This window comes from Triticum urartu, chromosome 2A, assembly GCF_056163025.1.
Source record: "Triticum urartu cultivar PI428250 chromosome 2A, HENAU_Tu73, whole genome shotgun sequence".
Lineage (NCBI taxonomy): Eukaryota > Viridiplantae > Streptophyta > Magnoliopsida > Poales > Poaceae > Triticum > Triticum urartu.
The window spans coordinates 37,646,616-37,659,343 of NC_141874.1; the positions used below are offsets into that span (position 1 = coordinate 37,646,616).

General features: G+C 40.8%; 2 protein-coding genes across 3 annotated transcripts; both read right to left on the reverse strand.

Moving 5' to 3' along the window:
• Positions 1-1,166: 1,166 nt before the first annotated feature.
• On the reverse strand, positions 1,167-4,131 carry LOC147983371 (medium-chain-alcohol O-fatty-acyltransferase-like). The gene is made up of 4 exons (XM_087540704.1): positions 4,015-4,131; positions 3,622-3,837; positions 3,394-3,531; positions 1,167-1,635 (listed from the first exon to the last, which is right to left on the reverse strand). Exons 1-4 carry the CDS (start codon positions 4,129-4,131, stop codon positions 1,453-1,455), a joined length of 654 nt encoding a protein of 217 aa, XP_087396830.1. The 3' UTR covers positions 1,167-1,452.
• Positions 3,715-12,463, reverse strand: LOC125535297 (OVARIAN TUMOR DOMAIN-containing deubiquitinating enzyme 1). 2 transcript variants are annotated; one of them, XM_087542892.1, is made up of 12 exons: positions 12,192-12,463; positions 11,516-11,581; positions 11,137-11,211; positions 10,629-10,883; positions 10,121-10,183; positions 9,959-10,042; positions 9,729-9,875; positions 8,139-8,173; positions 7,954-8,009; positions 7,785-7,879; positions 7,318-7,653; positions 3,715-3,837 (listed from the first exon to the last, which is right to left on the reverse strand). In XM_087542892.1, exons 1-11 carry the CDS (start codon positions 12,384-12,386, stop codon positions 7,327-7,329), a joined length of 1,398 nt encoding a protein of 465 aa, XP_087399018.1. In that variant the 5' UTR covers positions 12,387-12,463; the 3' UTR covers positions 3,715-3,837; positions 7,318-7,326. The 2 variants fall into 2 exon arrangements, with proteins under 2 accessions (XP_087399018.1, XP_087399017.1); XM_087542891.1 differs by lacking the exon at positions 3,715-3,837 and having other exon boundaries at positions 7,031-7,653.
• Between the last annotated feature and the right edge of the window lie 265 nt (positions 12,464-12,728).

The window sequence follows — 12,728 nt, forward strand, 5'->3', positions numbered from 1 at the left end:
TCGAAGGCTCATGTAACACAATTTGTTTCCCCATGTAACATCATTATCTTTACCATGTTCTGTCATGCTAACATTGGTGTTCATACAGTTATTAATATAAGTAAATATGTAAGTAGTTACAACAATGACGTACTAGAAACTATTTTGAATGGATAGTCCAAAAGTATATTCCCGCTAATCAGAATCAGTATATATAATACCATATCAAACAATATTTCTCACATACAGGTTCTGAAAATAAATAGAAGATCTTACTTGTAGGCCAGTTCTCAGTCTGACGCTGACCATGAGGATTGACCACAAGCTTATTTTCCTAGTGTTTGTGTCACCTAGCATTGAACACAAAGTAATTATGGAAAAGTACATTTATATGAATACAATGGATGTGATGTCATACCACACACACACACACACACACACACACACACACAGAAATACTTATCACTAATGCACACGTAATTGCAAAAATTAATATCGAGAGAGTGCACGGAAGTCACTCCAACTAACACATCATTTACAATCTGTAAAAAGGTAGAATATGTAGTTTAGACGGTATTTATTTGTTTGGCTTTCCACAAGTTGCAGGTAAACATGTAGCTAGGTAACTAAAGTTTGTAATTAGTTGTAAGGGCATGTACAGTGGTGCTATCTTAGAAGTGCCATGTAGGCTAAATTCTCACGTGGAGGAAAGAGAAAGCAGGAAAAAAAGTTTGATTTCTCTTAATCAAGAGACGATCTCTTCGCATAATATGTCTCACCACATATTTAGAATTAGCTTGTTATTGAAGATTAACACTAAGAGGTAATCCATTGTACACCCGTATCTAAACTACCGACAAGGCTGAAGATAAGACTATCTTATCAACCAATGTACATGTTCTAGCAATCTAGCGCGTTCGGAACGGTACATACTTCCTCCATTCCAAAATATGAGTTCACTACAAGACATCAGCTTACTATGGTGAGGTAAATAATTTCATGGAATAGCCAAAAAAAACATCACAAAATACACCCCAATGACGTTTTATGTGCGTCGCAAGTAGTGTCACAGAATCCCCATCACAGATTACTTCTAGTGATGGCGCGTGCACTAAACGTCATAGATTACTTTTTTACAAAAAGGACTCAATCTATTATGAAGATTCATTAGAAATACAAAGCACACAACATAATAAAAATTACATTGAAGTCCTTGAATCACCGAACAACCATTCCTGCCATCAGAACAAGCTGCTCCTTTACTGGAGCAGGCTTGATCTTGTCGATGACAGTCCGAAAGTAAAGAAAATAGCGTGTCGAATGCATGCTACTTACATGCTTTGGCTTAATCGATTTCTGGACTAAGATACTCTAGTACCAAATACATGCACCACATAGGTATACTAGTATCTATCACGTGGTATACACAGTGATATTGATCGCACACATGTGTACGTGTATCTTGTGGCGCACTCATCCAACTTTTGTATAATGACTCATGCTTGCTCGACTAAGCTTTGAAGCCGCATCTTTAATGAGCCTGAGAGACTCTACAAAGTCATCCAGAAGATGACGATGATCTGGAAGCTTTTCCTCATCAAACGATAGAACTACCTTGATAGTGCTGCTATAACTTTGGTAGTTCAGAATTAGGCCCTACAAAAGCAATCAAGCTTCAAATAAAATACAAACCGAAGTAAAAGTAATAGTACAATATTTTTTTTGTTCATACATATTTATTTTACATTTCACCAGTGAAACTTCAGTTGTCTTGTTACATGGAACCTGCCTATGGAAAGGTACAATAATATCCTCCGCAGCATTTGGAAGGGCCACAACATTTTTCTAGATGACAAAATCCCACCACCGTCATTGCCTAGAGCATGCCCGACCGCTGATATTATGTTGGGAAACTAGCGTTCCTCCCGCTCTCTCCATAAATCTATCCTCGAAACATGGGTTGGAAGTTTTATCACGTCATGGTAAGTTGCCCTCACAACCTTACCTAGAGCCAAAAGATTTAAGTCCATGTTGTTTATAGGCACATGCCGGTAACTCTTTTCTATCTTAGACATATTGACCATGATATTTGGACCATATATGCAGTTCGATGCGGAACCACGAGGGATGGATAGTAATGATCTACCACATCAGTTTGCTACTCTCGGTATCTCCCAAGCCCTAACTGCACTCAGAACGCTCGATCTCTACACTCTCGCCTTCACACCCTAGCCTCACCAACCTTGTCATTTGCCTTACTATCCGCTTCCACACCGCCATCTGCAAGTCCGACCTAGTGGTGGAGCATTGTCGTCCATGAGCCTGATCCACGCCTGCATCAATTCATGCCCAAGCCCTACCTATGACCACATTGGTGCCGTATGGTTGAATCTAGCTACCGTGTCATCTACTACCTATCAATTCCACTACCCTCCCCTCCCTGCAGCACACAATATGAGGAGTCTATGGTTACCGGTGGCATGACCACCTCTCTATACATTGGCTTCTCCATTGGCAAGTCGTACACCTGACCTCGCCGCCTCCCCTAACGGTGTGCAACATATAATATGGCCCTTCCTTGTTGACGATGTGTTGCAACTACAGTTTCGTGATGTATTAATTGATATGCCCTGATCGATTTGCATTGCCATGTGTTGATTACTATTTATATGCCCTAGCCGAATTGCATTATGTTGACTATTTGTACATTGATTCTACTATGTTGCTTAATGGATGCTAACTCTGTTATGATGCTTCTATTTAATTTTGTTTATACTGTTATAATATGTATAATGGTTCATTAAGCATTGTGCATATTAATAAAGAAAGTATATTAGAAACATACAAATAAGACATATATGTTGATAAAAACATATCACCAGCACCCTTTCTTAAATTCTTATTATCTTTCTTTCTTACCACTCACATAATCTCGACAAATACTTAGTATTGTAGTAAGTGCTACTCTTAGAACTTGTGCCAATAAAGTTGTTTTTTCCAATGAAGAAAAAACTAATAATAATATGATTGTTATGTTTTTGGTTTAGATTCAAGTCTTCTAATTATAGTATAGTGAACCCCTTAAGCCTAAGCCCTAAGCCCTATCCTAGTTTTGGTAATACCGAGGCATGTAAACTGAGTACTGCTTACAACATGTTTTTAACAAACTCCTAGATACATCAAGATTTTTTTTAGATTTTTTTTCTTCTAGTGACTTAAAGTGTCATAGCTCAGTTTCAAATATGGAGTTGGTTACCACACATACCATGTGGTGATATATCAAGATTTTTTAATGGGATAAAAAATTATCAATGTGTATGCCAACTATAACCGGGAAGTCCCCCGCAGAAAAAAGACTATAACTTGGAAGTAAAAGTAGAATTTTCTCAACTAATTAGTACCATGATGACATACCTCTCCTGGCCCGTAGACGCTAGGTGCAATGAAGGTAACCGTGTGCCCCCATAAGTCTATCCGTTCAACTGGTCCAATCATGTTGGAGAACAATAATGTCGTATTTCCGAGCATGCGGCGCACGATAAAGGATGTTGCCTGCTTTGATGGATAAATGCAGTGCAAGTAGAAACATGGAAGTGGCGAGATATAAACTTGTTCAAAGTTTGTGCAGTTCATGAAATATACCTTTACACCAAAACATTTGAGGAAAATTTCGGTCATCTTTTGTGTCATAATAACTTCAAGTGACCTCTTTTTCCGCTCCGCCATCTTCTTTGCTTCACGGATATATGCAATTTGATCATCGTGCATGGCTATACGAAATGGAAGGATGATGTAGCCCAATTTGTTACCCCATGTAGCATCATTACTCTTACCACATTCTACCATGCTATCATGGGTCTGTCCATGTAATTATAAGAAGCAATTAAGTAGTTAGATTAATGATATACTAGAAAACTATTACAAATTAATACTACCATATAGTACTTCATATAAGAAACAATTAAGTAGTTAGAGTATCAAATAATAGTCCTCACATAAGTCATACTTATGTTAGTTAAATATAAATAGGAGTACTTGGATGTTGCGGAAGCGCGGGTAATGGCGAAGCTGGGCCTCGAAGCCGGCACGGAACAGCGGTAGGTTTAAGGGCGTGCCGAAGCCGATCATGACGACGATATAGATACCCTCCATGAGCCTTGAGGTTGGGCTCAAGGGCTCCTCCTCCTCATCCTCCTCTTCCTTCTCCTATGTGGAGTCATCTGGCAACTCGGTTCCGACTCGTGTTCTAGGTACGCGGATCGACATCTCTCGGCTTTGCCTAACATCTTCCGAGGGGCTACTGTGATCAGCGTCCATTACCAGTTATTCTGCTGATCACCGGCAGCCCGTTAAATTGGTGGTTCTGTGGTTGACATCTCCTTCTCTCCAGCTAGGGGCAATATATAGTGTAACGACTATGTAAGCCGAGTGCCGATTGATCACGGACATGAATGCCTTTGACGGCCAGGCTGTGTTAACGGAGATGCCACGTTGTGCAGGGAAATGTGCTACGCAACAAAAAGTTTATTCACGCACATCACTCCCAGGATCATTATGGTGGTCACAAAATAACGATCATCTTCAATGTACTGACAAAAGACATGTACCCTATGTACGCAGAGTGACAGTGAACAGTGGCATGCGTGGAGCTAGCGACGGCCGCGCACGGTGCGTCAAGCCCGGGAGAGTGGGTGGTACGTGGAAGCCGACTGGAAGCCGACTGATAGAGAAAGAAATGTAGATGGAGCAACAGGTTGTTGGGTGTTGGATGCTGGTGGTTGACAGACAACGGTACAAAGCAGAGCGTGTGGATCAAGGATGGGCATCAAGCACTGGGGGAACACGGCGAACCTCATGAACATGAATGGAACATAAACAGGATGTGATATATTCGGAAGAGACGACTGTCAAGGGTGGCAGGACCCGAGTACATCCTAGTATTTTTCGGGAAATACCCCTTGGCTCCCAGGTGTATATGCACTTGAGACGGGAAAAAAATAGTAATTGCGGAACAAGTCAAAAACTTCTGAAACTTTCCGGAACTAAACTCCACCTTCTGTTGCAATCTTATATTTAAAAAATCACGAAGGAAAAACTCCTATTAACTTTTGGACCAAAGAAAAGACAAAATTTCAAGGACGACAAGTATGAATAGTGACTTGTGTATAGTGTTGATTTTGCCCTTTTTTCATCCAAAATACCATAAAAGTCATTCCCGTCGAAACTTTTTATACAAGTGCAACAGAAAGTCAAGTGTATTTTTTAAAATTTTGACTTTTTATAATTACTATTTTTTTAAAGATCAAGTGCATATGCACCGGAAAGCCAAGCATCGGCTTTCATGGGAGGCGGAAATTTGGAACCGGACGCATGGCCCAGTCCTTTTGGTCGATTCTCCCAGAATCTTAAGAACCCAGCCTCCACCCAGCTTCTCCCAGAATCTTGAACCTATATTTTTTTTAATAATCCTAGTTGTTTACATTCTAACTAGATAGGGTTTTCAAAAAAATATGGGTTCAAGATTCTAAGAAAAGTTGGGGGAAGGTCCGATTCTCAAGATGTCCTGGGAATCTCCGCCGCACGGCATGTGGTCGTGATGCATGCAGCATGTTTTTGAGATAGCTCACCGCTCATATGTCATGATGCATACGGATATCCGTAAAAAGGAGCGGGTATGGCTGCATTACGTATAGGGAGATGGTGATTCCTAACCCCTCAACCATGTCATAACGGCATTGAATGTTGTTGGCGCTCTCCTAAGACATATACTCGCATTGTTACATCATGGAACCTAGCAGCTGGACTGAACTAATTGGAGGCACCCTATGACGCTTCATCATCTAGGGTTTTGCCTCCCAACCACCAGTCGTCACATTCCCTCTAGCACCAAGATTATTGAGCAGAGAGCTCACGAAATCAGGCACCAGAATATTTCTGAAGTAGTATGGTCCTTGGCTTCCATATTCAAATTTAATGTGTATTACGCAGCACAGCGTGTGTGAACCTTGATTAATAATTATGGTCTTATGTATATGTCTTATGCTATGTGGGACCAAGTCAAGAAATAGAGATGAGTGGCCTCAACTTCCAGCTCAGTTACTTTCACTAGATGGACTACACCAGCACAACCTCTTATGTGCTTGACAGAACGGTTTGCCACTAGCCCACTACAACTTATTACACATATCGTAGGTTAAAACATGTCAAAAGTTCGAGAGTTAATTTTTTTAGTGCAACCACTTTCCTTGAGAATGTTCATAATATTTCCACTATTACCAATGACATGAAAAGAGAGAAAAAAAAAGGCCATTCTCCTTAGAGGATGGTGGTTTGGAGCCCAGGCACAGGAGCTCACGCTATCCCGTTTTTCCAGATAAACTCGAGCTATGTGCTATCAGTGTTTACAAATAGATACGGTGTATGAATGTGCTAATCCCTTTACATGAAAAGAGAACGAAAGTGTAATACTGGTGCTATGATTGTGGCCCGTCCTATACGTAGCCATGGCATTTAGCAAATTTGGGCTGGGATGTCCCACTAAATTCACTTTACCATTTAGGCCTAGTCTTGGTATTCTGATGCTTAGGCAATGAATACTTTAGTTTCTAAAATACAAGTTTTTCTCAGTTTTGTTTAGAAAATGCAGGTCAAGACTTCTTTTCAAATACAAGAAATAAAACATGGCATTAGGGATACTACAGTTTATAAAGTGTGGTATTTGTTTATGTCAAACACGTCAAAGTTTTAAAACTGCGGCTTCTAGAAAAACAATAGTATTATTTAAATACCCCAAAAGACTGAGCTCCCAAACGCAGCCTTAATAAGGTATATTGAGAATGATTAAGTTGTATGACTACACAAATCATGGAAACAGATATTTTCAAAAGATTTTTTTCCTATTTTTATTCAGAACTTATACATTTTAGTTGTTGTCTATCAAGATTCAATTTCACCCGACTACAAGGAAGCTGGAAAACATCTAATTCTTCACATGTTCTCATCAATTATGTAGCTTCCGTCCGAATACAGAAGGAAAGGAGTACAATATCAGTAACAAATGCAGTATATATTCACATTTCCTGATGCCAGTATTCCTTGATAATCGATGCCTAGTTAAAGACTACTTCACTAAACATTCCAAAGCGAATAAAACAGCTCATTGCTTTTTCTCAAATGAGTAAGCACAACTTCACAAGTAGATTGAGATCAGATGCCAGTAAAAACCTACATGGCCATGCTGTATTAGACTATCAATAGATTTAATGTGCCATCCTCTAGGAATGCTTTTTGTCAAGTAGCCTACAGAATACTTGCACAGTTTTTTTTAAAAATAAATACCTGCACAGTTCACTTGCGATAAAGAATGTCGCAGTCCTCAGACCGACACAGCAAGGTCAGCAATGGTGTGCCATCAGATAATAACAGGTTGCCACTTCCCAGCTCCAGTGGTTCAGGGGTTGAGGTTGAGGACCAGTAGCTTTGGACCATATGGAAAGCACCCTTCCCTGACTCTGATCGAGGGAAGAAATCAAGGCGCTTTACTTGCAAATCTCCAGCCATCAAGGCTCTGCCCAGAATTTCAAGTCGCAGCGGGATGCCAAGTGCATATGTTAAAGCCCTCATTGCCAACATCGTTGGTTTAACATCCAGGGGGCGCACCTCCTTGTAGCAGTACTGATGCCAAAACCATAAAATTCTCAACCTTGGTAGTTAACTACATAAATAAACTTTTACGACAAAGACAAAGGACACATGATCCACTAGTTGATTGTCCGAGAACAGTAGTAGGGATAAGAAACTCTAACCTGATTGACATTCATATTTCCAGGGATAAATGATTTGTAATCAGCTTCTCGAGTACGGATCTCAGCTTCTGCCAGCAATCTTAGCAAAGAAATGACTGGAAAAAAAGTGTTAAGCGAGAGAGAACAAGTGGACAAACAAAACATCTAAGCAAGCTTGTAGTATCCTTACTCCTGAGTGGCATGATCTCCTGTAGACTTCTCTTGTACAACTCGTCAGAACTCAGACTGCAAAAGATAAAAGCAAATACTTTTAAAACCCAAACGTAACAACAAACAAGCAAAGGGATCTTGAAACTTAACGTCATTGTCCTCTCAGAGAAAATCACTACAAAATGTCAAGTTAAAAGCTCATACCCATTTGCAACAGAATTGACCAAATGATTCAACTCCTGAAAGAACATGAAGACAAACGGTTAAGTATATAATTTAAGATATATTATGAAGAGAATCGTATTTGTTTAACATACGACATACAGCAGTTGTAATGGTGTGGCAAACAAATATTTCCGCGACATATCATGTCGATTGCGCCTAATGCTCCACTACTTTTCTAGTGAATGCTATTTCAGGAAACTACTTGAGCTGAATAGCATCCATACTTTAGCAAGAATGAAAAGTGGAGTTTTTGGTCAAGTGGAATATGATGACAGACCATAGCATTATTAAGGAGCTCTCAAGTTGGCATGGTCCTGTAGACCAGTACTCTCCACCATATCATATACTCGGTGTTTCAAAATTTAAATAGCGCCCTATAGCTTTTACAGCATGAAATTCTAAGCCATTGAATAATTTCCATGTCAGAGCTAATACTGATACATCCACTATTCATATAGCAGCTACGGCTCCTCCATGCCACATGTACCAAAACTACTTCAACTAAATAAATATATTTTCCTCTATACTCTTCTTAGATATCCTTAAGAAAAAGTAATATGGAAACAAGAAAATAAATATATGGAGAACTCCACAGCCCTCCCCTAAATTTACATGTATGGCAGAGTGCTCATAGGTTTTCCCTCTCCTCTCACTCTGCATACCCCCTCTGTTTTAGGTCGCATATTTTGGAATTCGCTAAGACCAAGGAGTTTAATACTACTTGGAACCTCATGCTATTCTTTTGATAAGAAATAGATTAGTTCAGGCTGGCTGTCTTAGTTCAGTAGACATGGCTCAATGTTTATTATATGTCTCGCTACATATATTTCATACTCGGAAACCGTAACAGTAAGCAAAGATGTGTACTATAGTAAAAAGTGAGAGTATATTTTAGCTTTTACGATGGCCCGCTGTATGTGATAGATTTTTCCTATCCTTCATGTAGCAGACCACAAACCGCGATTACGACCTTGCATCTACTTCTTGTTTCATTTAAGTATGTAGTTCCATATGCTTTTTTTTTACAGAGGACAGAAAAACAGTTTCTACAGAGGAAAGAAAAACACAAAAACATTTTAGGCTGTGTTCGGTTGAGAGGGATTTGAAGGGGGTTTGGCAGGGATTGAAGAGGAATTAATCCCCTACAAGTCAACCCCCCCCCCCCCCCAAATCCCCTCCGATCCTCTTGTGGAGGGGTGTAACTGAACAAGGCCTTAAGGTATTATTCTGTATCAAAGATATTTTCTGATGATGAGCATGGGTTCAGATAACTTCAAAGCAGATTCAGCAAGGGTACTGGACAAAAAAAGTAAGAGAAGAGGCTCGAGCCGAGCCTGACTTTGAATTAACAAAGGCATCAACCCGCTAGGATTACAGCCAACCACATCTTACAAGCAGCACTGGACAATTCAGGCCACATAAGGGACATCAAGTTATTTTGGCAAGTATTATAAATCATACGTAGTTTGTTTTTCACTAAATGACTGAACTAATAAGTATTACAAAAGAACTAGGGTTACAAGGTCAGAGAAAAAAAATGAAGCTTATGTAAGCAAGGAGAATACATACAGAAGCAACACTTGAAAAGTATTCTTCAGGATTTAAGAAGTATGCTTTGTCCCATTTCAGACGACAGAAATTCTCTCTGGACACTGCCACATGTTCCATTAGGCGAGTAACTTCAGCTTGACTATCTTGCATTTGTCCAAGATTTTCCTGTTTACAAGCATAGTCATATCAAACGTTGATGCAAAACAAAAAAGCAACAGCATAAAAAACCTAGAAACTTAGATAGTTACCAAGTAGGAGAAAAAGAAAGCTCTGTAGAAATAGTTGCCATCTCCGCGAGTTCGTCTGATGTGCAAATAGCGCTGACAAAGAATCTGCACAAAACTAGTTTTGCACATTAGTGTAGAACACTTAAATAATGAGAATGCTCCTATAGTGGCATGCAAACTTACCTTGATTATTTCCTGGAAAATGTCATTATCTGGATAATCCTGAACCAAATCCAAGAGTGGTTCCTGCCATACAAAGAATAAGTATCACAAAAAGGGCACTAGCGATTTAGTAGATTCATCTGAATTAAGGATGGATTCGAATAAGTAATGCTGAAGCACAAGGCGCAAAATTGTAAGCCTAAGAATTCTTTTATGGTTTTCACACATCAATCACCCACTTATTTGGGAGGAAGACGATATGAGGCCTTCGTGGGGAAAACCTATGTTACATTAGATTTGGATCATCGGTCACAATGTGCAAAATTATAACTTATTTAAGTCAGATAAGAACTTCTCCTGTACCCTAACTCGCATTATTGGTAAGACTTGAGACACATGACGTTATCACATGAATATCTGGTGAAAGTTTATTGTAGGTCATTGGAAAGGTCAGATGGTGTTAACTGAATGAGGAAAAGATTAAAAAATCAATGCATTGTTGTGAACAGAGGAGCTACAATGTTCTCACCTTGCATCCTAATGTCCTTGGGCGAGCATCCGGACACCGGAAAACGCCACTGACACTGAGAATACGGCAGTCCTTCGGTGGTCGGAGGTATGTTCTCTTGCCATCCAGCAGCTGATTCCAATTTTCCCACAGAGAAAAATATTCATTTTTGTTGAGCGGCACCGAGTCATGCCGAACAAGATCATGCGGGAGATTCTTCTTTTGAGCGCTCATAAACAATGAAATGTAGAATTTCTCCTCATCTGGTAATTCATCCTAAGTAATTGCAGACAGATAGTTGTAAAGGATACTTTCCAGCACAAATAAAGCCCATAAGTACCAAAAAAACACGTGTAGTAACAACTAAAACAACTGATTCAGACTCCAACTAATGCAATCAACAACTAGAAAATTAATTCCAACACCGCGATGACTGGGTAGCATCCTTCTCTGTGTTCAGAACAATTGGACAAATAACTCAACATGGAATTGAACTAAGAACTAGCAGGAAAGGAACACAATTTTTCACCTCATCCTCTTGCATAACCTCCCAACCCTCATCATCTTCGTCTTCAGGCCAATCATCATCATCCAGTCCTTGATCCTAGAAAATGGCCAAACATGCTTGTAAAAAAAATACTTTCCAGCACAAATGCAGAAAATAGTGGGAAACAGTGCAGTGATAACCAGGCATCATTAGAAAAACAGAAGGCAAGTGTAGTAGCAACCACGACAACTTATTCACCCCAACGTATACAATCAACAAGTAGAAAAGAAAATCCAACACCGTGATTGTGGACTGACGAGGCATCATTCTCTGTATTCAGAACAACTGGACAAAGAACTCAAGTCACCAACTCATGGAACTGAACTATAAGAACTAACAGCAAAGGAACACAAATTTCCACCTCGTCCTCGGGCCAGTCATCATCCTCGTCCTCAGGCCAATCGTCATCAACATCCGGTCCTTCATCCTAGAAAACGGCAGGGCATTGTAAAAAATAAACACTTTCCAGAGCAAATGCAAATGCAGAGAACAGAGTAAAAAAAGTGCAGTGGAAACAGAGCATCCGATCCAGAAAACAGAGGGGAATCCAACAGTTTTCAGTTATCTTGCCATGGAAATATCCAATCTATCTAGCTTTCCTGGTCACCCGATTGGACCAAGAACTCGCAGAAGAATATCAAAGGAACGCAATTTCTGAACAGAAACCCCAACGAACTAGTACATCTTTCCCTTTACAAAAGAATTCAGGTGCTACATAAGGCATCACGAAATTAATTGGAGGGCTGGCCAGCATACACGCAATCCATATTCCCAACAAGGCAAAAAGTACACCAATTCGAAGAACGCAGCCAAGAAAATGTTAACTGAAGTGCGACGACACCCGATCCTGCAGCAGCCAAGAAAGCACCCAACCACGAACTGGGCGCAAGAAACGCCCCAAAGCGGACCAAGAACGAAGCCGAGGTCACCCCGACGCACCACCTAATCGCGAGATTTCGGAGAAGTGATTGCCGAGCAACCATCACCGTTCGCCGAGGAGACTACAGGAGGAAGCAAGATTGCAAGAAAGAACTGACCGTGTACTTGACGATGGGGGTCAGCGGCGGCTGCCGTGCCGGCTGAAGCGGGGGCGGCGAGGTGGAAACCGCCGATGGATCGAGGGAGGGCGACGGCGCGAGGCCTGGCGCAGGCGGCGGTGTGGGTCCGGCGTCGCCGTCTCCGCTGCTTCCCGCCCTGTCGCTGTATAGCTTGACCTTGAATTTTATCCCCATTTCTTTCGCTTGCTGGGGATTCCCTTTCTGCTTCTTTCGGCTCGCACCCCCGGCTTCCTGTGGAATTCGGTAGCGGTCTTTTGCAAGGCCCCAAGTGGTACAGTAGATATCTTATATACTACTCCATCTGTAAATTAATATAAGACGTTTTAGATCATTAGTGACTCTACATGGTAGGAGAGTGTACCAGCAAATTGAGGATGAGGTGTGACTCTACATGGTACGAGAGTGTATCGGCAAATTGTCCCAACCAGTCACTCAAGCTCCCTTTCAGGCCGCCACCTCGGCCTCCCTTCCTCCTCCTTCGGAGAGTGGCAAGAGGAGTGGGATCCTCTCCCCTAT